General features: G+C 47.5%; 2 protein-coding genes across 3 annotated transcripts in view; one reads left to right on the top strand and one right to left on the bottom strand.

The window, feature by feature from the left end:
* Positions 1-8,426: 8,426 nt before the first annotated feature.
* Positions 8,427-22,779, bottom strand: LOC117062871 (translation initiation factor IF-2-like). Its single transcript, XM_033176750.1, has 6 exons — positions 22,701-22,779; positions 22,057-22,165; positions 21,693-21,864; positions 21,148-21,608; positions 9,197-9,269; positions 8,427-8,514 (listed from the first exon to the last, which is right to left on the bottom strand). Exons 1-6 carry the CDS (start codon positions 22,777-22,779, stop codon positions 8,458-8,460), a joined length of 951 nt encoding a protein of 316 aa, XP_033032641.1. The 3' UTR covers positions 8,427-8,457.
* ATP6V1C2 (ATPase H+ transporting V1 subunit C2) overlaps positions 21,489-24,083 on the top strand; it is a 60,813-nt gene continuing 58,218 nt past the window's right edge. The window contains exons 1-2 of one of the 2 annotated variants that reach the window (XM_033176560.1): positions 21,489-21,640; positions 22,752-22,906. In XM_033176560.1, coding sequence (XP_033032451.1) covers positions 22,778-22,906 — 129 coding nt within the window. In that variant the 5' untranslated portion in view covers positions 21,489-21,640; positions 22,752-22,777. The remainder of the gene's footprint in view (positions 21,641-22,751; positions 22,907-24,083) is intronic. The other variant, XM_033176561.1, reaches the window with a different exon arrangement.

Here is a 24,083-nt window from a genome sequence, read left to right as displayed (position 1 = left end):
CTCCTTCTCAAAAAAATAATAAGTAGAAATACAAATAAAAGTCTGGCTGAGATGTTTGTCTGCACTGACAAGGAATTCTAGGGACTGATGAATGAAGTCAGGTGGCTTGGCAGTAGGACAGACCAAAGACCCTTAGACTTGACCATGAAGACCCTTGCTAGAGCCTGGATCCCAAACCATGCCACAGTCAACACCCATACCCTACCAAAATCAGGGGATGCCACCTCATTATACATTTCCTCCTTCAGTCACACACCTAAGTGTTGTATGAGTAATACCAAGTACAAATAAATGTGCTTTTCCAATATATTCTGGGGAGGGACATTTAATTTATAGAATCCTTTGAATAAGAACATTGTCAGATACTTACTAAGAATAAGCACAGGCTAATTACGCTACGTAGACTACAAGTTGACCACAAGGTGACTTCTGTGCCTGAATGCTTATCACAACCTCTACCTTTGTGATGATACTGCTGACTGACATTGTGACACTGCAGTCCGTTCAATCACGACTCACGATGCCTGATCTTACGGCTTCTCACACATGGTCATTGGTTAACTGCAGTTTTCAGAACTGAGTAACTGGACTGTAACACTATGAACGTTTGACCTTGTAAGAGCATTTACGTTAATCAGATTATAGCAAAAGCCAAAGCCATTGATTTTGGAAGAAAGCAACTTAGTTCATGGATGATTTGCCTGAGATCTCTAGAGCTCTAGGGCTGCCTGTTTGTATTACAGAAACAGAGACATGAACAAGTATGAGATGTGCCAAGGCCCGGCATGGTCATACAGGGTCCCCCTGCTCAGAAGGGCCCCACACTTGGTTTAACATTCTACTGTCAACTCTTGAAATTCTTAACCATTTTTGAACAAGGGACCCCATGTTTTAATTTGGCACTAGGTTCTTGAAATTATGTAGCTGGTCCTGTGCATACAGCATTATAGGCACACTAAGAAGGGACCCCTACTCATTTGTGGGGTACAGGAGCCTTTCAGAAAAACAGAGTACAGGGAATATCAGGAAGTACAACTGAAGGGTGGGGAAGGGTCAGATCATGAGCACACCGCATCTCAGGTCAAAGCCATCAGGACTTCATCTTAGAGCCCATGGGCTTTGAACCAGAGTGGCACGGTCAGATTTGCAAGAGCAGTCTCTCTGAGGCTGAGTGCGAACTAGATTTGCAGAGTCCGGCCTAGAGCAGAAAAACTAGTTATGCTGTGATTGCAGTTACCCCCGTGAGTAACAAGGAAGGCCTACATTAGCATAGTAGTCGTAGGGAATGAATCCAGTAAGATTTAGGGGGCAAACTCAGCCAGCCTTAAAGATTGTTGTCAGGGCTAAGGAAGAGGGCGAAGTTAAAAGTGCCTCCCAGTTGCAAGGTCAGGCAGGATAGTAGATAATGGTACTCTGCCTAAGACAGAATATACATCAGTAAGAGCAAGTTTTGGTGCACAATTGAATAGGGGAGATAAGTAAACAATTCAGGATGAGACTTATTTTTAAGATTCCAGTTCTCTATACATTCAACACAATCTCGACCAAAATCTCAGTAATCGTTTTTTTGATAGAAGTTGACAAGCTGATTCTAAAATGTATATAGAAATGCAAAGTGTTTTTTTCTCAAAACACTTCAAAAAAGAACAAAGTTAGGCCAGGCGTGGTGGCTCACGCCTGTAATCCCAGCACTTTGGGAGGCCGAGGCGGGTGGATCACCTGAGGTCAGGGGTTTGAGACCAGCCTGGCCAACATGGAGAAACCCCCGTCTCCACTAAAAATACAAAAAGTAGCCAGATGTGATGATGGCACATGCCTGTAATCCCAGCTACTCGGGAGGCTGAGGCAGAAGAATTGCTTGAACCCAGGAGGCGGAGGCCGCAATGAGCAGAGATCGTGCCACTGCATTCCAGCCTGGACAACAGTGTGAGACTCTGTCTCAAAAAAGAAGAAAAGAAAATAGGGCGGGCACAGTGGCTCGTGCCTGTAATCCCAACACTTTGGGAGGCCGAGGCCAGCGGATCCCCGATGTTGGTTAGACTAGCCTAAACTAGCCTAACATGGAAAAACCCTGCCTCTACTAAAAATACAAAATTAGCCAGGCATGGTGGCGCATCCTGTAATCTCAGCTATTTGGGAGGCTGAGGCAGGAAAACTGCTTGAACCCTTGAGGCAGAGGTTGTGGTGAGCTGAGATCGTGCCATTGCACTCCAGCCTAGGCAACAAGAGTGAAACTTTGTCTCAAAAAAAAAAAAAAGAATAGGAGCTGGGCATGGTGACTTGTGCTTGTAGTCCATGCTACTCAGAAGGCTGAGGCAGGAGGATTGCTAGAGCCCAGGAGTTTCAGGCTGCAATGAGCTATGATGGTGCGACTGCACTGCAGCCTGGGTGACAGAGTGAGACTATCTCTAACAAAAAAGAAGAAAGAAAGAAAATAAAATAGGCAAGCTATACACCAGGAGAAAATATTCACAAAGTATGTGTCTGACAAAGGACTAGTATCCAGGATATATATAAAGAATTCCTACAACTCAATAATATAAAAGCAATCCAATAAAAAGTATATTAGTGTATTAATAACAAGTAGCACATAAAAATGTCCTCTACAGGATTAGTCATTGGGGAAATACAAATAAAAACCACAACCAGCTGTCATTACACACATACCTGAATGGTGAAAGTTAAAAATTCTGACAATACAGTTAAGGATGGAGATGTACTCACACATTGCTGGTGGGTGTGTGAATGAGTACAATCACTTTGGAAAGCTATTTAGAATTATCTACGTACGTTGAACATATGTATCTCCTACGACCCAGCAATTCCACTCCTAAATACACACTCAACAGAAATATGTACAATTGGCCCGGCGTGGCGGCTAACACCTGTAATCCCAGTGCTTTGGGAGGCTGAGGTGGGTTGATCACAAGGTCAGGAGTTCAAGACCAGCCTGGCCAACATGGTGAGACCCTGTCTCTACTAAAAATACAAAAATTAGCTGGGCGCGGTGGCAGGTGCCTGTAATCCCAGCTACTCGGTAGGCTGAAGCAGGAGAATCACTTGAACCTGTGTGGCAGAGGTTGCAGTGAGCTGAGATTGCACCACTACACTCCAGCCTGGGTGACAGAGTGAGACTCTGTCTCAAAAAAAAAAAAAAAAGAAAAAAGAAAAGAAAAAGAAATATGTATAGTCCAGCACAGTAGCATGTGCCTGTAGTCCCAGCTTACATGGGAAGCTGAGGCAGGAAGATCACTTGAGGTCAGAAATTTGAGGCTGTAGTGTGCTATGATGGCACCTGTGAATAGCCACCGTACTCCACCTGTCTCTAAAATTTTTTTAAAATAAAAAATAAATGTGTGGCTGGGCATGGTGGTTCATGCCTGTAATCCCAGCACTTTGGGAGGCTGAGGCGGGCAGATCACCTGAGGTCAGGAGTTTGAGACCAGCCTGACCAACATGGTGAAAACCCATCTCTACTAAAAATACAAAAATTAGCCGGTCATGGTGGCGCATGCCTGTAATCCCAGCTACTCCAGAGGCTGAGGCAGGAGAATCGCTTGAACTCAGGAGGCAGAGGTTGCAGTGAGTTGAGATCACGCCATTGCTCTCCAGCCTGGGCAACAAGAGCAAAACTGCGCCTCAAAAAAAAAAAAAAGAAAAAAAGAAAAGAAAAAGAAATATGTATAGTCCAGCACAGTAGCATGTGCCTGTAGTCCCAGCTTACATGGGAAGCTGAGGCAGGAAGATCACTTGAGGTCAGAAATTTGAGGCTGTAGTGTGCTATGATGGCACCTGTGAATAGCCACCGTACTCCACCTGTCTCTAAAATTTTTTAAAATAAAAAATAAATGTGTGGCTGGGCATGGTGGTTCATGCCTGTAATCCCAGCACTTTGGGAGGCTGAGGCGGGCAGATCACCTGAGGTCAGGAGTTTGAGACCAGCCTGACCAACATGGTGAAAACCCATCTCTACTAAAAATACAAAAATTAGCCGGTCATGGTGGCGCATGCCTGTAATCCCAGCTACTCCAGAGGCTGAGGCAGGAGAATCGCTTGAACTCAGGAGGCAGAGGTTGCAGTGAGTTGAGATCACGCCATTGCTCTCCAGCCTGGGCAACAAGAGCAAAACTGCGCCTCAAAAAAAAAAGAAAAAAAGAAAAAGAAAATAAATATGTACAATATGTTCGCCAAAAGACATGTACGAGAATGCTCACAATTGCATTATTCATTATAGCCTAGAACTTGAAACAGAAGTCCACCAAACACACTATGGGACATCAGACAATGAATGCTGCACAGCAATGGGCCAGAGCGAACCATTGCTACAGCCAAGAAAGTAGAATCTCACAAGCATAACAGACTGACGAAGCCAGGTGTCCTGAAGAGCCAATGGCAGATGATTCTACTTATGACAGGCAGAACTGGTCACTGGTGTGCAGGTCAGCCTGGTAGCTTCCTTGGGGGGTGGGCAAGGACAGTGACTGGCAGAGGGTAAGAGGAGGCTTCTGGTCACACTTAGGGCTTGTTTTTGACCTGGGTGGTGGCTTCACGGGAATTCCCACTTATGATCTGTCAAGCTTCTCACATGTAATTTGTTATCTTTCCTGTATATGGTTCATTTTTAAAATAACAGACTTTTAAAAAATTTTCTTTTTAGACAAAGTCTTGCTCTTGATGCCCAGGCTGGAGTGCAATGGTGGGATCTCGGCTCACTACAGCCTCCACTTCCCAGGTTCCAGTGATTCTCCTGCCTCTGCCTCCTGAGTAGCTGGGATTACAGGTGCCTGCCACCGCACCCGGCTAATTTTTGTAATTTTAGTAGAGACAGGGTTTCGCCATGTTGGCCAGGCTGGTCTCAAACTCCTGATCTCAGGCGATCTGCCCACCTCGGCCTCCCAAAGTGCTGGGATTACAGACGTGAGCCACTGCACCTGGCCAGACTTTATTTTTTAGAGCAGTTTTAGAACTTTGTTCTTCAGAGCAAAATTGAGCAGAAGGTGCTCAAAAGATGTCCCATATACCCGCTACCCCTACACATGCACAGCCTCCCCCACTGTCAACACCATCCACCAGAGTGGCACATGCGCTATAGTTGAGGAACCTACATTGACAAGTCATTATCACCCGAAGCCCACAGTTCACATCAGGTTTTACCCTTGGTGTTGTATATTCTGTGGCTGTGACAAACGTACAATGACATGTATCCACCACTACAGTATCATACGGATCCTCTGTGTCTGCCTATTCATCCCTACCCAACTGAATTTTCAGAGTTTTGTTTGTTTTGTTTTGTTTTTTGAGACGGAGTCGTACTCTGTCACCCAGGCTGGAGTGCAATGGTGCAATCTCAGCTCACTGCAATTTCCGCCTTCCTGGTTCAAGCGATTCTCCTGCCTCAGCCTCCCGAGTAGCTGGGATTACAGGTGCCTGCCACCACGCCTGGTTAATTTTTGTGTTTTTAGTAGACACGGGGTTTTGCCATGTTGCCCAGCCTGGTCTCAAACTCCTGACCTCAAGTGATCTGTCCACCTTGGCCTCCCAAACTGCTAGGATTACAGTGCAGTTTTCAACTTAAAAAAGCTATACATAGATAGTACTGTGAAAATAGATGGAATCTTTCTGGGACAATGAAGAAATGAAGCTTCTTAATTTGGAGTTCACAACACTTAGTGGAACCCTCAAACCCCTTCATCATGATGTATGAAAAAAATCATATATATGTATTATGTGCACTTATTTTTTCCTGGGAAGAGTGACCAGCAGAGAAATCAAAGGAGTCTATGACCCCGGAAAATGTTCTGACCCTCTGGTGTGGAGTGAGGGAGCAGTGGGTGAGAATGGAGACTCAGGTCAAGCAGACCTGAAGGACGGTCAGGGAAACAGCACCGGAAAGGAGCCAGGCAGGGAGTGGGCACGGATGCAGGGAGTGGGCACGGATGCAGGGAGGGTGGGGGCATTCTGAGTCATGGAAGTCACAAGAGGGGGTGGCTCCAGAAGAGAAGATCAAAGAAGGAGGAATAGAGGAGGGAGGACTAATCAATATGGCAGAACCCGCTCACTGGGCTCACAAAGGAGAAGAGTGTGGCTTCCAAGGTGGTGGCCGGGGAAGAAACCAGGCCGTGGAGGGCTGAGGGGGGCGTGGCGCCCACCCGCACTTGCTTTCCCTAAGCCGTGCGGTTTCTTAGCCCTGGGCACTGCGTCTCTCTTCCCAGGGCCCCTCTTGCTCTCCGTTCCACTCCTCACGTATCTGGATCATTCTAAACTTTCAGGCACTAGGCTGGGTGCGGTGGCTCATGCCTGTAATCCTAGCACTTTGGGAGGCTGAGGTGAGTGCATCACCTGAGGTCAGGAGTTTGAGACCAGCCTGACCAACATGGTGAAACCCCATCTCTACTAAAAATACAAAAATTAGCTGGATGGGGTGACGAGCACCTGTAATCTCAGTTCCTTGAGAGGTTGAGGCAAGAAAATCGCTTGAACCTGGGAAGGGGAAGTTGCAGTGAGCCAAAATCATTCCCCTGTGCTCTAGCTTGGGCAACAAGAGTAAAACTCTGTCTCAAAAACAAACAAACAAATAAATAAATAAATAAACAAACTTTCAGGCACTGTTGTTGCTTCAGAAAGAACACTCACTGAAGTACATTTTCTCACTTTCTCTCAGCCTCTCTCTCTCGCTCTCTTTTTTTTTTTTTTTTTTGAGATGGAGACTCACTATGTTGCCCATGCTGGTCTCAGATGATGTCCCACCCTTCCCCACTTTGGCCTCCCAAAGTGCTAGGATTACAGATGTGAGATCCCATGTCCAGCCTACTCAGTCTCATTGCCTCTTTTTGTCTTCTTCATAGGACTTTACAAGAATATGTGCACTTCTCATTTTTAGTTACCTATCTGCCTGCCAATTTCCTGCCTTCTGCATTGGAATGTAGGCTTCAGGAGGTCAGCAGCCTTGTCTGCTGTGTTTTCCTGGTTCTCCCGATCCATGAGCCTGGTGCACGTGCGGGTAGGTCCTCCCCGGTGGGGGGAGTGCATGTGCGTGCAGGCAGATGCTGACGACTATGATGAGGCCTCCCTTCCAAGGAGCTGAGACACTCAGGGAAGGACAGAGATTAGATAATGGCTGATGGGCATCAGGGACCCTGGAGGATGGCGTTAGGACAGAAGGCAATGGTGCATGCTTGCCAGCTGAGGGGAGGGGTCAATCTAATGAGTCTGAAGATAAAAGAAAATGAGGAAATAGTTGATGGGGAGCTGGAGAGGATTCTGTGTCCAAACAGGAGGTGGTAATGACTTTGAACCCCAGGTGCTGCATCCCCTGAGCTAATAACAAAGAGGCAACCCTGGGAGAGGGTGATACTGTGATATAACAAAAAGTGTAGCCAGGCACAGTGGCTCACGCTGGTAATCCCAGCACTTTAGGACGCTGAGGTGAAAGTGTCATTTGAGGCCAAGAGTTCAAGATCAGCTTAGGCAACATAGTGAGACCTCATCTCTACAAAAAAAACAAAAAAAATTCGGCAGGCGTAGTGCCTGTAACCCCAGGTACTCAGAAAGCTGAGGTCCTGTGCTCCAGCCTGGGTCCTGTGTCCAGCCTAGGTCCTGTGTCCCTTGAGTCCTGTGCTCCAGACAAAGGGAGACCCTGTCTCAAAAAAAAAAAAAAAAAAAGCTGAGCTAGGCTGGGGTTCTGCTGAAACAAGGCGAGGTACAGAGAAGGAAAGATGCTGATGAGGGGGAGGTTCAAGCAGCCCGGGGTTCAGCCTCCGCTGGAAGAGAAGCAGGGCCGGGAAGAGGTGATGGGGTGGGAGGGAGCAGAGGCGGTGTGTGTGTGAAGGGGAAGGCGTGGTGGGAGGCAGGCGTGGGGGATGGAGGTGGGGTCAGAGAGTGGGGTCCTGGTATTCAAGATTTCAGGGGCGGAACAGTTTCAGGTGATGACAAGGTACAGGGTGTGGCACAGGAGTGGGCACCTGAAGGGAGAGAAAAGGCCTTGGAGTGGAGGAAGTGAAGGTGCACAGAGGCAGCCATTCGGTGTCCTCCACGAGGCACTGAAGCCACCCTTCCTGGGGTGGAGCAAAATACCGCTCTAAAGCTAGATGCCTGAGTACTCACTGCGCAAGGGGGAGTGGGTAGTGGGCATTCATCATTCGTTTCTTCATTCAGGGAAATATTTACTGTTTATTAACTTTACCGCGTGGTGAGCCAGGGAGACGCAAATGCTTCCCTAGTGGATCTGACTGTCTCCCACGAAGCCATCATCGCAGACACACACGAGTTTCTCTGGTCCCTTCCTAGGAGGGGCAGAGGGTGTTCAGCAGGATGGCAGGAGCCCTGGGGAGCAGAGGCTTCTACCCAAGTGTGGAGGTATCGGGGTCTGGCAGCAGCAGCCTGGAGGGCAGAGACCTGCAGTTCCCCGCGGTGTCCTCAGGTGAAGGCCATGGCAGGGGTGGAGGCACGTGGATGATGTCACAGGGTCTCTTTACTCCAGAAGATGGCTCCAGGGAGCTGCAGGGCTTTTAGGATCTAGGGAGGACACAGGCAGATTGGGAAGAAGCAGAGATGCCCAGGAAGCAGATGGGAGAGATGGTCTACAACATTGTAGCAGGACTAGCCGCAGACAAAACTCCTCAGACACCGAAATAAAGAAGGAAGGGGTTTATCCGGCCGGGGGCATCAGCAAGACTTCTGTCTCAAGAGCCGAGCTCCCCGAGTAGGCAATTCCTGTCCCTTTTAAGGGCTCACAACTCTAAGGGGGTGCGTGTGAGAGGGTGGTGAATGATTGAACAAGCAGCGGGTACGTGACTGGGGGCTGTGTGCACCGATAATTAGATAGGAACAAAACAAGATGGGGATTTTTCACAGTGCATTTCTATACAATGTCCGTAATCTATAGATAACAGAACCAATTAGGTCAGGGGTCGATCTACCAGGCCCAGGGTGCGGCGCTGGGCTGTCTGCCTGTGGATTTCATTTCTGCCTTTTAGTTTTTACTTCTTCTTTCTTTGGAGGCAGAAATTGGGCATAAGACAATATGAGGGGTGGTCTCCTCCTTTAAAATGACAGCCACCCCATCAAACTCCACACTCTTGGGTAACTTCCGCAATGCACACGAGGCTCAGGCTCGCACCCAACCCAGACCCACAGATGCCTTTGACTCCCCCAAGTGAGTGCACCCCTGTTTCTACTGACATCTCGAAAGTCCTACCTTGTATGCTGTCACATGTTGCAATGGCTTCACTCTGCCAATAGACTCAGCAGGCTTCCACCAAACAAGAGACCTGGAGAAAACCAGCGCTGTTATTTCATGGCTTTCATGTGCTTGAGAACCATTATTCCTTCACAACATTCGAATCCAAAATTCCCTATTCTCATAGCGCCCATTTCCCAAGTGTATACACCTTAAAAATGATGTGTGCTGAAAAGAAAAGTTGCTAATTCCTGATGTTGTATTCTGTCCATCTATCGGTGTGCCACTCCCGCCAAATAAATCCTGGGGGAGAGAGAAGGAGGTCACTCACATTAGCATAAATGTTCATAGGTGAAACCAGCAGTTCTAAATGGGACCTTGAAAACCTCTTTAAGAAAATGATGGGGGCCGGGCACGGTGGCTCACGCCTGTAATCCCAGCACTTTGGGAGACTGAGGTGGGTGGATCACTTGAGCTCAGGAGTTCCAAACCAGCCTGGCCAACATGGTGAAACCCTGTCTTTACTAAAAATACAAAAACTAGCTGGGTGCGGTGGGAGGCACCTGTAATCCCAGCTACTAGGGAGGCTGAGGCAGGAGAATCGCTTGAACCAGGGAGGTGGAGGTTGCAGTGAGCTGAGATCATGCCACTGCACTCCAGCCTGAGCAACAGAGCAAGACTCTGTTTCAAAAAAATAAAAACAGGACAAGTATTCTTCGGAGAATTGGACCTTACTGACCTCTAAAGTTATTAATCACAGTGTGAGTTCTCTGAATTTTAAGTTTCTACCATGTTTACCAGCTATTGGCAAATTAAGTGCGTATTACTTATGGCAATGAGCAATATATTTTTTCCAAATAATTAAACATTTGATATATTTACTAAAGAATTAAAAATCACAATGTCTATCAAAATCATTATAAAAATTTACTTATTAAACAAACATTTGCTGACAACCTACTTTATGCCAGGCACAGTGCCAGGCATTAATATAGAGCTGAGCTGGGGGTGCCCTCTAGTAGCTCCCAGTGCGAGATCAGACAGATGAGGACTTTGGGATCAGGTACTAAAGCTGTGATAGAGGGATGGGAGATGCCAGGGGCAGAAGCCCAAATGAGGATCAAGAATGGTTTCAAGGGTAGGTCATGTTTGAGCTGACTTGATTTGTTTTTAATTAAATTTTTTAAAATTACTTTATTTTATTGTTTGAGATGTGGTCTCACTATGTTGTCCAGAGGCTGGTCTCAAACTCATGAACTCAAGCCATCTGTCTGCCTTGGCTTCCCAAAGTGCTGGGATTATAGGTGTGAGCCACCATGCCCGGCCATGTACTCCTGAACTTAAAATAAAAGTTATAAATAGGCTAGGTGCAGTGGCTCATGCCTGTAATCCCAGCACTTTGGGAGGCCAAGGCAGAAGGATTGCTTGACCCCAGAAATTCAAAACCAGCCTAGGCAACATAGGGAGACCCCGCTCCATTGAAAAAATGAAGACATAAGTAGGTTAGCCAGGTGTAGTGATATGCATCTGTATGTGGTCCCATCCACTCAGGAAGCTGAGGTGGGAGGAGGATCCCTTGAGCCCAGAAGGTCGAGGCTGCAGCAGTGAGTCATGATCCTGCCACTGCACTCCATCCTGGGTGACAGAGCAAGGCCCTGTCTCAAACAAACAAACAAACAAACAAACAAACAAAAAGAAAAAAAACCACCCATAAGTAAGGATGGGAAGAGTGATGGGGAGAAGGGGACTAGAATGAGAGGGAGGAACTTGATGGTCTGGAAGTCACCATAAAAAGAAGGGTAGGGGGCGGTATGTCCATACGTCACTGCCCAATACAGTACACCAGCCATGTGGTCAATTTACATTTAAATTAATGCAAATATTAAGGCCGAGCATGGTGGCATGCCCCTGTGGTACCAGCTACTCAGGAGAGGCCTCAGATGGGAGGACCACTTGAGCCCGGGAGGACAAGGCTGCAGTGGGCCGTGATTGCACCACTGCACGGCAGCCTGGGCAACAGAATGAGACCTTGTCTCAAAAAATAAATTAATTGGCCAGGCACGGTGTCTCAAGCCTGTAATTTCAACACTTTGGGAGGCCGAGGTGGGAGGATTGCTTGAGCTCAGGAGTTTGAGACCAGCCTAGGCAATGTGGCAAGACCCCGTCTCTACCAAAAAATACAAAAATAAGCCAGGTGTGGTAGCGTGTGCCTATAGTCCCAGCTACTTGGGAGGCTAAGGTGGGAGGATGGGCTTGAGCCTGGGATGCGGAGGTTGCAGTGAGATCACACCACTGCACTCCAGCCTGGGCCACATAGCCAGACTCTGTCTCCAAAATAAATAAATAAATAAAATTAGCTAATTAATGAACTTTAAAAATCAAGTAATGAAAATTAAATGAAATGTAAAACTGTTCCTTAGTTTCTACAGTCTCCTTCAGGTGCACATGTGGCCAGTGGCTTCCGTATTGGGCAGTGCTGTTATAAAACATTCCAGTCATCACTGAGAGTTCTATTGGCCAGTGCTGGTCTAAGCAGAGATTGGAAGCTAGGGGTGGGGATGAGGGGAGTTAGGGCAGAGTGCGGGAGAAGGGCCTGACGTGGCAAGATGGAGCAAGGAGAATTGCCCCAGTGCTGGTAGGTGTCGGGACAGGAAAGAGCCAACCACTGAGGGGTTCTGAGTAAAACAGTGTCCTCAGGGGAGTGCACAAGGTGGGGAAATTGAAAGAAGTTGGAAGCCAGAGGTTTTGCGGATGAAGGACATGAATGCCAGAGAGCACAGACGTGAGGCGGAGGGTGGAGGAGGGACTGGAAGAGAGACAGAAGAGGGGGTGTGCTGAGCCACATGGAGATCAGAGTGAGCAGGGGAGGATGACCTCGGAGCCTGTGGCTTCCTGAACTGTCCTCTAGGCAGAGTGGGGCCAGGCTGGGAGCTGGGGGTGGGAACAGGACCGCCCTTCTCACTTCTACTAATAGAAGCCTGCCAAAGGGATTTTCCTGTTGTTGGTTGATAACTTTTAATTTTAACATAATTTATTTTCTTTTTCTTTTTCTTTTCTTTTGTGACAGGGTCTGGCTCTGTCACCCAGGCTGGAGTGCGGTGACGTGATCTCGGCTCGCTGCAACTTCAACCTCCCAGGCTCAAGTGATTCTCCCACCTCAGCCTCCTGAGTAACTGAGACTACAGGCATGCACAACCACACCCCGCTAATTTTTTGCATTTTTTGTAGAGATGAGGTCTTGCCATATTGCCCAGGCCAGTCTCGAACTCCTGGCCTCAAGCGATCTGCCCACTTCATCCTTCTGAAGTGCTGAAATGACAGGTGCGAGCCACTATACCCAGTCTCGTTAATTTCAGCCTTACAGTAAAGTTGTAAGACTAGCACAGGGAACTTCCATAGACAGATATGTATATATGATAGGGTTACTATATTGTCATGTAATATATATTACATAGTTTTCTATATCACCTAATATATACTTACAATATGTACTATATATTATATAATGACATAATTATATGTATAAAATATTTGAGAGTAATTGTATCTGTGAACTTTCCTCTAATCCAGCCTGGAAGCCACTCATTTCTCCAAGGTCCCTTGGTTTCTTTTAGTGGATAGTGGTATTAGAAACTAACATCTGGACTACTGATATATTCAGTGCTGCTGGTAAATCGTTGCTTCTGAGGTCTCACAGCAAACAGAGCTAGTAAATGGTTTAATTTTTTTTTCTCTCTCTCTCCCTTCATCTACCCATCTTAAAATCTAGGAGTTTAGACTAGTACCTCAAGTTTCAGTCCAGTAACACAGAATTTATTCTAGTTTTCTCCTTTCCCATATTTGGTTTGGGATTTCATTTTTATTTTTCAGAGAGGAGGTCTTGCACTGTCACCTAGCCTGGAGTGCAATGATGCAATCATAGCTCACTGCAGCTTCAGACTCCTGGGCTTAAGTGATACTCTTGTACTTAGCCTCCTGAGTAGCTAGGAATACTGGTGCAAGCCACTGCACCTGGCTAATTTTTATTTTTTGTAGAGATGGGGGTCTCACTATGTTACTGAGGCTGGCCTTGAATTCATGGCCTCAAGTGAACCTCCCACCTTGGCCTCCCAAAGCACTCGGATTATAGAGAATTGGAATCTCTCTCTCTCTCTTTTTTTTTCTTTTTGAGACGGAGTTTCGCTCTTGTTGCCCAGACTGGAGTACAATGGCACATTCTCCGCTCACTGCAACTTCCACCTCCCAGGTTCAAGCGATTCTCCTGCCTCAGCCTTGCTAGTAGCTGGGATTACAGGCGCCTGCCATCCCTGGCTAATTTTTTTTATTTTTAGTAGAGACTGTGTTGGCCATAGTAACCATGTTGGCCAGGCTGGTCTCTAACTCCTGGCCTCAAGTGATCCTCGCGCCTTGGCCTCCCCAAGTGCTGGAATTACAAGCGTGAGCCACTGTACCTGGCCTGAGAATTAGAATCTTGATTTTGAATTTTCTGCTTAAAATTTAATGATCAGGCTGGTCATGGTGGCTTATACCTGTAATCCCAGCACTTTGGGAAGACGAGGCGGGTGGATCACCTGAGGTCAGGAGGGCGAGACCAGCCTGGCCAACATGGCAAAACCCTGCCGCTACAAAAAATACAAAATTATCCAGACATGGTGGCAGGAGCCTGTAATCCCAGCTACTCAGGAGTCTGAGGCAGGAAAATCACTTGAGCACGGGAGGCAGAGGTTGCAGTGAGCCGAGATGGTGCCGCTACACTCCAGCCTGGGTGATGGAGCAAGACTGCATCTCAAAAAAAAAAAAAAAAAAAGTTAATGATCATTTATTTTTTAATTAATTAGTTAATTTTTAAATGGGGTGAGGTTTTAAATAGGGGTGGGGTTTTGCCACATTGCTCAGGCTGGTCTCAAAGTCTTTCCACCTCAGTCTCCCAAAATGCTGAGATTAAATGATCACTTATGTCATTTAATATTCCTCTAAAATGTTTTTAATGACAGCCTGATTATAAAATTACTAATTTGTTCAATCCTCTTTTGTTGGACATATGTGTTGCTTCCAATTTTCAATCTTTCTTTTTTTTTTTTGAGATGGAGTCTGGCTCTGTGCCCCAGGCTGGAGTGCAGTGGCGCGATCTTGGCTCACTGCAAGCTCCGCCTCCCGGGTTCACGCCATTCTCCTGCCTCAGCCTCCCGAGTAGCTGGGGCTACAGGCGCCGGCCACCATGCCTGGCTAATTTTTTGTATTTTTTAGTACAGACGGGGTTTCACCGTGTTAGCCAGGATTGTTTTGATCTCCTGACCTCGTGATCCGCCCGCCTCGGCCTCCCAAAGTGCTGGGATTACAGGCATGAGCCACCATGCCCGGCCCCAATTTTCAATCTTATAAACATAATTGAATAGCTACAGATGTCACTCATCCATAACATAGATACCCAATACTTAAATATACAGTGTTATATTTTCACGTCTCTTTCAAATCATGTAATAGTTCTAAAAGAGATAGATCTAAGAGCAAAAACATTTACACTCAGCTTCCTCTGATTCTCCAGACATCCTCCAGCATGTAAGCTCCTTGCTTGAAGTGCAGTGATTCAAAATATATTGTCTATTTGCACTACGAACTTGGCAGTGAACAGAGTGCCTTCCTGAAGCCTGTAATCTAAATAAAATGATGGGAGCACTTACTGTGAGCACACCAGGCTCAGTCATGCTCAGACATTTTGCAAGCATTATCTCATTCCATTTTCATCACAATTCTCCAACTTGAACTTGAAGTCCCCATTTTCAAAACTGGGGTATTGAAAGATTGGGTGACTTGGAAAGGGGGCAGCTTATAAGTGGCAGAACTGAGACTTGAGGTCAGATCATTTTGATTCCAAAGCCAGAGTTCAAAACTCTTGCAGAGGGCTCTTGGCTGCAGCCCAAAGACTCTTCCCTAAGCACCAGCCACACTCCTTCCCTTTTTCTCTTCTTCCTCCAGCTCAGGACTCTTGAGGCCAGGGACCTCTCCTATTCCCTGTGGTACCTCCCAGATGTAGTTAACCTATCACGTAGGCAACTCCATCAAAGATAGGTTGAAAGTGACTGAATGCAGGAGTGGCAATGTGCCATATATTTATAATAGGGCAAAATTCGTATCTTCCCAAAGAACCCTGTGAGGAGAAAAAGGAACTTGGAAGTGAGAAATAAAAGGAGGAAAAGAAGCAGAGATGAATGGAGCTTCTTAAAGTAGCAAATGCTAATAGCACGCCATTGCCAATTGCTTAATATGCACCGTTCACTCTGCCATATCATTTAATTCCCAGGAAAACCTTATGAGACAGGGTTTTTTTTTTTTTTTTTTTTGAGACAGTTTCGCTCTTGTTGCCCAGGTTAGAGTGCAAGGGTGCTATCTTGGCTCACTGCAGCCTCCACCTCCTGGGTTCAAGTGATTCTCCTGCCTCAGCCTCCCAAGTAACTGGGATTACAGGCAAGTGCCACCACGCCCAGCTAATTTTGTAATTTTAGTAGAGATGGGGTTTCTCCATGTTGGTCAGGCTGGTCTCAAAGTCCTGACTTCAGGTGATCTGTCTGCCTTGGCCTCCCACGGTGCTGGGATTACAGGCATGAGCCACCATGCTTGGCCAACAGGTACTGTTATTAACCACAGTTTACAGCCCACCAAAAAGTCCACTGATGTTAAGAGACTTATGTAGGCCAGTTATAGTGGCTCAGACTTGTAATTCCAGCACTTTGGGAGGCTGAGGTGGGCGGATCACCTGAGTTCAGGAGTTCGACATTAGCCTGGCCAGCATGGTGAAACCTTGTCTCTACCAAAAATACAAAAATTAGCTGTGCATGGTGGCCGGTGCCTGTAAACCCAGCTACTCAAGAGGCTGAAGCAGGAGAATCACTTGAACCCTGGAGGTGGAGATTGCAGTGAGCCAAGATCGCGCCACTGTACTCCCGCCTGGGCAACAGAGCCAGATTCTGTCAAAAACAAACAAACAAACAAACAAACCCATAAACCTGTTGTGCCAGCTACTCAGGAGGCTGAGGCATGAGAATTGCTTGAACCCAGAAGGTGGTAGTTGCAGTGAGCTGAGATCGCACCACTGCACTCCAGCCTGGGCGACAGACCAGACTCAGTCTCAAAAACAAGCAAACAAACGAACGAACAAATGCAATTACACGCTGAGTGCTAGTAACTATGTCTTTGCATGGGGCCTAGAGGGGTGGTTTAGAGCTTGTAATGCCAGAGCACTTGGAGGTAGAAGAATGAAGTTCAAGACCTGGTTCTACCACTAAGTGTGCTTTGATCAGCTCACTTAATCTCCTTGAGCCTGCTTCCTCATCTGTGAAATGAGGATCATGTCCTTCCTGGTATGTCTACAACTCGTGTGTATGCACATATCACATCCTGCTTAGTGTTTTGTATTCAGACCTTAGTGAGTTGGAACCGCTCGGTATTCTGTTTATGAAACTTGCTTTGCTCTACTACTAGTATGAAAACACTGATTTATTTTTGCATGCCCCACAGTGCCTGGCAAATATTGTGGGTAAAAAAAAAAAGCAAAACTTGTTAGATGAGGAAGTGAACATAGGTGACGTCTCCTCGTCTGTGTACACTAGGACAAATCCTGAGAATTCCCTGGCCTTAATTTCTCTGACCAAAACGATGACAGTCATAACAATGGCTGTCCTAAAATCACAAAGACTTTTTGGGTGAAAGAGAAAATACAGATGAGAGAACTTTGGGCCCTGAAGAAGGATAGTAGATGATTTTGAGAGATTATTACAATGTGCCGCACTTAATGTGTAAAACCCTAAGGAAACCTAAGAAAGCAGGAGAGCGAGAAGTGAGGGGAGCTCTTATTCAGTTGCTCTCATCAGAAATGCTGTTCCGTCTTATCCTCATGATAAGCCTAAACAGTGGGCATACTCTCTCTCCTTTTTTCTCAGCTGGGAAACCTGAAACACAGCAAGTGTAAGCGGCTTTTCCGACTGTCTGATCTCAAAGCCTAATCTGTTTCTACAGCACGGTATTGATTCGCAAGAGACAATTCTACTTAAATTTTTCTGTACTATAGATCTGTTCCCATAGAAACACTCCCAGGGGTCTTCTCAGCAAAACCCCGAACAACCCACGTGAGCTGATTGAGATTCAAGGATATCTGGGCTGATTTGGAAAGAGCATCATCTTTGGATGGCTATGAAGTAATAAAGAAGTTCAAAATACGTCAGCTGGGAGTGGCCAGAGGACAACAGACTAATGAGGCCAGCCTCGCCCTTCTGGTTCCCAAACCTGACGGGACTGTTCAATGTTGCACAGACTTCAGCTGGTTCAGTGCACCACCAATGCCAACTGCAGAAACATTTCAGAAATAACTAACCAAAGTCAAATTCATAATAAGCTAGAGGTGACTCAAGGCTTCTAGCATTTCCTCCCCAGCCTTTATTCCTGGGAAGAGATGGTATTCATCATGACCTGGGTACTATATTTTTTATAACCTGGGGAGTATTTTAAAAGCAGTGATTAAGGCACATAAACTTTTAAGTCTTTTAGCAGCAGATTTGAGAGACTTAAAGTTGTATAGGGAGGGGACAGACAATGGGTTGCTAAATGGTGCTTCAGGTTGAAACATGGAAGAAAAATACTTTCCTTATAGAGTGTAAATGCTAAATCACACTCTTCTAATATACCAAGGGAGCAGGTTCCAGAACTTTTGGTTGCTTTCTACCTACTTATCTGTGTTAAAGGCTGATCTTTGTGAGAGAAAAATACAAGTGAGCTCAAAACTGATAAGCACATATGTGGTTGCCTTTGAGAAATGCAAATCAGGCCGGGCGCAGTGGCTCAAGCCTGTAATCCCAGCACTTTGGGAGGCCGAGACGGGTGGATCACGAGGTCAGGAGATCGAGACCATCCTGGCTAACACGGTGAAACCCCGTCTCTACAAAAAATACAAAAAAAAAAAAAAAACTAGCCGGGCGAGGTGGCGGGCGTCTGTAGTCCCAGCTACTCCGGAGGCTGAGGCGGGAGAATGGCGTGAACCCGGGAGGCGGAGCTTGCAGTGAGCTGAGATCCGGCCACTGCACTCCAGCCTGGGTGACAGAGCAAGACTCCGTCTCAAAAAAAAAAAAAAAAAGAGAGAAATGCAAATCAAACAACCTCTTGGACAAGATTCCCCCCAACCTGCCTTGCCACCTTTTCAAGATATAAGTTGTTCAACAAGGCGTCTTTATTTGGCTTCAAAATCTTACTCAAGTTCTGAGCTGTGGTAAACTCTGATGACACTGGATTATCCTTTACTGATAAGATACATTTGATAACTTTTTTGATCTTTGGAAAGCAAACAGCAGAATGCCAAGCTTTATGAATAATATATAATCTCAATCATGCAAAGAAGTCTGCATCTATATATGAATATGCATTAAATGGTAACAAATAATTTAAATGTTAACAGCAGCTAATTATGAAATTACAAGTCATTTTTATTTTCTTCTTTAAACTTCTCTGTTTGCCAAATTCTTTTTAAAAAACAAAGAAATTTCAAGCTCATTCTTGTTGGAGAAAATAAAAGAGAGTTACCTTCATAAGCAGAAAAAAAAGTTATTTGAAAAATGTCAAGCTACCCCTGCAGCAGTCGACATCATCCATTATAAATTCAGCTTAAGAAACTTAAGATGTGAAAGACCAGAAAGATTTTAGATTTTGAGTAGGAAGATTTTGAGGAAGACAAGGAACACTGTAGATCCTTATTATTTTCTTAATCAGATGATGTTTAGAAGTTATTTGTGTGTTGTTGTTTTAGTTTAGTTTTGTTTTGTTTTCTGTTTTTGGAGACGGAGTCTTGTTCTGTCACTCAGGCTGGAATACAGTGACATGATCTTGACTCACTGTAACCTCTGCCTCTTGGGTTCAAGCAATTCTTGTGCCTCAGTCTCCCTAGCAGCTGAGACTACAGGTGCGTACCACCATGTCCAGCTAGTTTTTTGTTGTTTATTTTTTTGAGATGGAGTCTCACTCTATTGCCCAGGCTGGAGTGCAGTGGCATGATCTCGTCTCACTGCAACCTCCACCTCCTGGGTTCACGCCATTCTCCTGCCTCAGCCTCCCAATTAGCTGGGACTACAGGCGCCCGACACCAAGCCCGGCTAATTTTTTTGTATTTTTAGTAGAGACGGGGTTTCACTGTGTTAGCCAAGGTGGTCTCGATCTCCTGACCTTGTGATCCGCCTGCCTCAGCCTCCCAAAGTGCTGGGATTACAGGCGTGAGCCACCGCGCCCGGCCAGTTTTTATATTTTTAGTAGAGATGGGGTTTCACCATGTTGGCCAGGCTGGTCTCGAACTCCTGACCTCAAGTGATCCACCCGCCTGGGCCTCCCAAAGTGCTGGGATTACAGGCTTGAGCCACCGTGCCTGGCCTATCCAGGAGTTGTCTGTGTGTGACTCTCTTATTTCACAGAACAAAGCTTTTTTTGTTTGTTTGTTTTTATTTTGTTTTGTTTTTGTTTTTGTTTTCTTTTTTGAGATAGAGTTTCACTCTTGTTGCCCAGGCTGGAGTGCAATGGTGCCATATCGGCTCAATGCAACCTCTGCCTCTGGGTTCAAGTGATTCTCCTGCTACAGCCTCCTGAGTAGCTGGGATTACAGGCATGTACCACTATGCACAGCTAATTTTTTATTTTTAATAGAGACAAAGTATTTACAGGTAACCAGTATTTACAGGTAACCAGATTTATAGAAAGAGTGGTGCCATGAGCAAAATCACAGATACTTCTAAATGTGTTGCCCAGTCTCTGAGAAGCCAGGTCCATGGCTTTGAACCTTGCAGACAGGAAAATGTGGGCTAAAATAGAAAGCATGTGTTCTTCCTCACCCTGATTATCTAGTCCTGCAGGCTTGCTGGGAGCAGTAGAAAGGACATAGTCACAGGCCCGAGTTCCAACTGTGGTTCTGACATAACTCTCTATACTGTGTGACACTGGACAATTCATGCAACTTCTGTGGGCATCTCCACCCTTGTTTGCAGATGAGATCTGCCGCAGCTCTAGGATGTTTTCCCTGGCTAGATAAAATGGCGTGCCTGGATAAAGTCCAAGATTGGAGACCACCCTACTCTAATGTCTAACTGAGCCACTCCTTCTCTGGAATAGCCACTTAATGTCCTCAAACACACCGGGGTTTCCTCATCTCTCGGTTTCAGGTATCCTCCCTCAGGAAGATGTTGCAAGGACTGACTAATGCACATTAATGTCCCAATATCAATGGTGCCTGCTGCAGGTGCTGGGACTTCCAAGTCTACCCTAGGTTCGCAGTACGACCCCACTGTGATCTCAAAGTCAGCTTTCTGTGCTGTCTCTGGGGCTTCCCATCCCACCTTAAGTCTCAGATGATGTCAAATCCTTCTCCCAAAGACCCGATGCATTCACAAGGATGGGTTGATAGATACGGCTAGTTTACATAGGAGGGGGAGTCCCTGTTTAAGGAAGCAAGAATACCTTCTCCAATGCCCCCTCAAGGACACTCTTGAGATCTTTATCCTTCCCAGAAACCACTGAAAACATCGCCTACATGGAAGGATGCTTTAAAGTTTTCTCCTTCAAAGAGTCCAGAGAAAATGAATTCTCCGAGTTTTCCTTTGGTTTTGTCTTGTTTTTAACTTTCACACGTTAATTTCTAGGGTTTCCCCCTCCTGGTTCCAGATAGCACCAATCATGAACTCACCTCTGATCGTAGCACGGTGAGCTGTAACTCCCCCCCTTCCCCCCCATCCACAGAGAAATTCGGAAGGTGGAGAAGGTGAGGTGGGAGTTTCCTGGGTAACCGGGCGCACACCCGCGCCCACGCGGACAGGAAAAGCTTCGCTGTCTACCCAGGTGTGTCCTGAGCACCTGCGCACCTGTTGCGTGGTTCCCCACAGGTCGGCCCTGTCTCGTGCACTGGCCTGGAGACACCTGGGAGTAGGTGATTCCCCTGAGATCCGCACCTGTAGCTGTGGAGGCGAGAGCGGGTGACCAGACGGGGCTGCGGCGGCCGCCGCAGCGGGAGAGCAGGGTGGTTCCGAGCTCCGAGCCCTTTCCCCACTCCCGCTCGGCTCAGCCGTCCACGCGTCCGGGACGCGGCAGCGCAGTCGTACGGCTGGAGACCCTGTGGGACGCGCCGCAGAAGCCCCCAGGGCTCCAGCCCGCGCGCGTAGGGGACTGGAGACCCCGCGCGGCCCCTCCGCGCCCTCCCGCCCGGCGCCTGCACCTGCTCCCCGGGTCTCCGGCCCCCGGCTGGAGCGAGGCGAGAGGCGGGCGGCCCGTATGCAAATATCCGGCGGGGCTGGGGCCGCCTCCCGCGCCCGAGATAAAAGGCGGGGCGGGGGCGCGGAGCAGTGAAGCCGCTGCCTCCCGGGAGCCGGCAGTGCGCTTCGGCCTCGCACCTGCCGCCGGTTGCCTGCAGCCCCTACCGCGCGGTCCGCGCCCCGCCTGCTCCCGGTAAGGACGCACCGCAGAGCGGGGACCCGAGGCGGGGGCAGGGTGGGGACACAGGCACGGGGTCCGGCTGCGCCACGGCCTGCGCTTTCCCATTGGGAACGTGGGCAGCGGGCACCTCCCCGCGCTCCCCCGCGGCCGGGTAGGTGGCATCTCCGCCGGTGCTGCGGGGGGCCAGTTCGTCCCCAGGCCATGGGCAGTCAAGGCGGAAAGGAGGTGGGTTGGGTCTGCGCGGGATTAGGAGAGAACAAAATGCCCTCGGATTGGAGCGGGACCGGGAGTCCGAAAGGAAGAGATTCCACCAGGTGTCTCTGGCTCCTCAGAGCTTGTCCTGCTTTCCCTCAGCCGTCCGGAGACGCGGCGGAGAGGCAGCGGAAAGGGGGAACCCGGCCGAGGGGGAAAGGTGCGGGTGTGGACACCTGTGAAGGAGCAGCACGAATCGAATCGACCTTAGAGGCCGCAGATGCGGCCGCGAAACCACCGGCCAGGCCGGGCAAGGGATCCAGCTCTGCTGAGCGGGCACCTCGCCTAGTGGAAAAAAGGCTTTAGTCGTTCCCCTCACCCACTATTACTTTTTTTTTTCTTATACATATGTATATATTTTTTAAAAATCCTTCTGAAGTCTATTTTTAAAGCTAATAGCAATCACAAGGTTGGCCAGTTTGACCTGCGGTTTGACCTCGTAGCCTGTTGTGAAAATCCCTCCCTCATCCCACGTCTTCCTCCACCCCATTCTGCATCCCAGAAGATGCAGTATGGAAGGAAAACAAATATTCCCCCAGAAGGTGTCCGCCTCCAGCTTACTGTCCTCCCATTTTACGATGCCTGATAGGGGTTGTTCACCCAGGTGGAGAGAAAGAAAGGAACCTCTCCCTCCTCCTCTGCTCCTGAAAACCAGCCAGAACCACCGCAGGGACCAAGGAGCTTTGGAGTTTCTTGAACACCTGAGGGCTGCCTAGGTGGAGATAAGCGCTTTGCTTTTGCAAATGGATGTTCTTGGAGCTCACAGATCCTAGAAAGGATGAATTGGAGGGTAGGGAGTGGTGAGGCAGGGATATCTGACACATCTCTCCTCCTGTTTCTGTTTGTGTATGTTTGTGCTGGTTCTGGGCAGTCACTGGGTAAGAGAAGACTGGAAGCATGTCGGAGTTTTGGTTAATTTCTGCCCCTGGCGATAAGGAAAATGTGCAAGCTCTGGAGAGGATGAATACTGTAACCTCCAAGTCCAACCTGTCTTATAATACCAAATTCGCTATTCCTGACTTCAAGGTAAAATTCCTGGGGAGGAGTGAAAAGGGGATGGATTGGTCAGGGGGAAAGGGGAGAGGGAGACAGAGGTTGCTACTTCAGGAAGCCAAGGAGAAAGTATCAAGGCAAACGCAGGGGCTCTGAGGACAAGCTGAGGTTTGAGGATGGACGGGGAGTTGATGGGCTAGGTGGGATATCATGCCGTAGTCCCAAATTAATTGTGGTACCTATGTGGGTGCAGCCACAGGAAGGAATGAACAGGGGGACAAGGTTGTGGGTAGCAGTGTCTAATGCTTCAAAAAGTGGGAAGTGTGTTAAATGCACACTCAAGTCCTCTCGGGTGTTCCTCCGGCTCCTCCTGGTTTGTCTGCAACATCTCAGAAGACCAACCATATAGTTTAGATGAGCAGGCTTGGGGGGGCTTCAGCCTTGATTATACTCTTGACCTGGGCGCAGGGGAGGAAATCTAGGATCCCTTTGGTCCTGCGGGAGGGGAAGGGAGGGGATTTGGAGGCAGAAGGGAGTTTGGGTCGTGCCCAGGCATCTAACGGCTCTTGGAGTGGAGGGCAAAGTTCAAATGAAACTAACATTAAAGAAGAATGAGACATGTGCAATTCTTTTTTTTTTTTTTTTTTTTTTTTTGAGACAGAGTTCACTCTTATCACCCAGGCTGGAGTGCAGTGGCATGATCTCAGCTCACTGCAACCTCCACCTCCCGAGTTCAAGTGATTCTCCTGCCTCAGCCTCCTGAGTAGCTAGGATTATAGGTGTGTGCCACCATGCCCAGCTAATTTTTGTATTATTAGTAGAGCTGGGGTTTTGCCATGTTGGGCAGGCTAGTCTTGAACTCCTGACCTCGGGTGAGGCCACCCGCCTTGGCCTCCCAAAGTGCTGGGATTATAGGCGTGAGCCACTGTGCCCAGCCGAAATACGCAATTCTTTTTTTTCTTTCTTTGTTTCTTTTCTTTTCTTTTTTTTATTTGAGACAGAGTTTTGCTCTTGTTGCATAGGCTGGAGTGCAATGGCACAATCTTGGCTCATTGCAACCTCTGCCTCCCAGGTTCAAGCAATTCTCCTGCCTCAGCCTCCTAAGTAGCTGGGATTACAGGCACCTGCCACCATGCCCAGCTAATTTTTGTGTTTTTAGTAGAGATGGTGGTTTCACCATGTTGGTCAGGCTGGTCTCGAATTCCTGACC

The sequence above is a fragment of the Trachypithecus francoisi genome, unplaced genomic scaffold, assembly GCF_009764315.1.
Source record: "Trachypithecus francoisi isolate TF-2019V2 unplaced genomic scaffold, Tfra_2.0 Lachesis_group17, whole genome shotgun sequence".
Classification (NCBI taxonomy): domain Eukaryota; kingdom Metazoa; phylum Chordata; class Mammalia; order Primates; family Cercopithecidae; genus Trachypithecus; species Trachypithecus francoisi.
The sequence above is the reverse complement of the archived record's forward strand: the minus strand, read 5'-3'. Positions and strand labels throughout refer to the sequence as shown.

Bases quoted from the DNA above. Each gene is read 5' to 3' on its own strand.
- LOC117062871 (XM_033176750.1), bottom strand. From the start codon at position 22,779: ATGCTTCCAGTCTTCTCTTACCCAGTGACTGCCCAGAACCAGCACAAA. The intron at 22,166-22,700 runs GTCAGATATCCC...TTTTTCCACTAG, and splicing joins AGAAACAGGAGGAGAGATGT to GCGAGGTGCCCGCTCAGCAG. The intron at 8,515-9,196 runs GTAGGACTTTCG...TGTCCTCCCTAG, and splicing joins AACATGTGACAGCATACAAG to ATCCTAAAAGCCCTGCAGCT.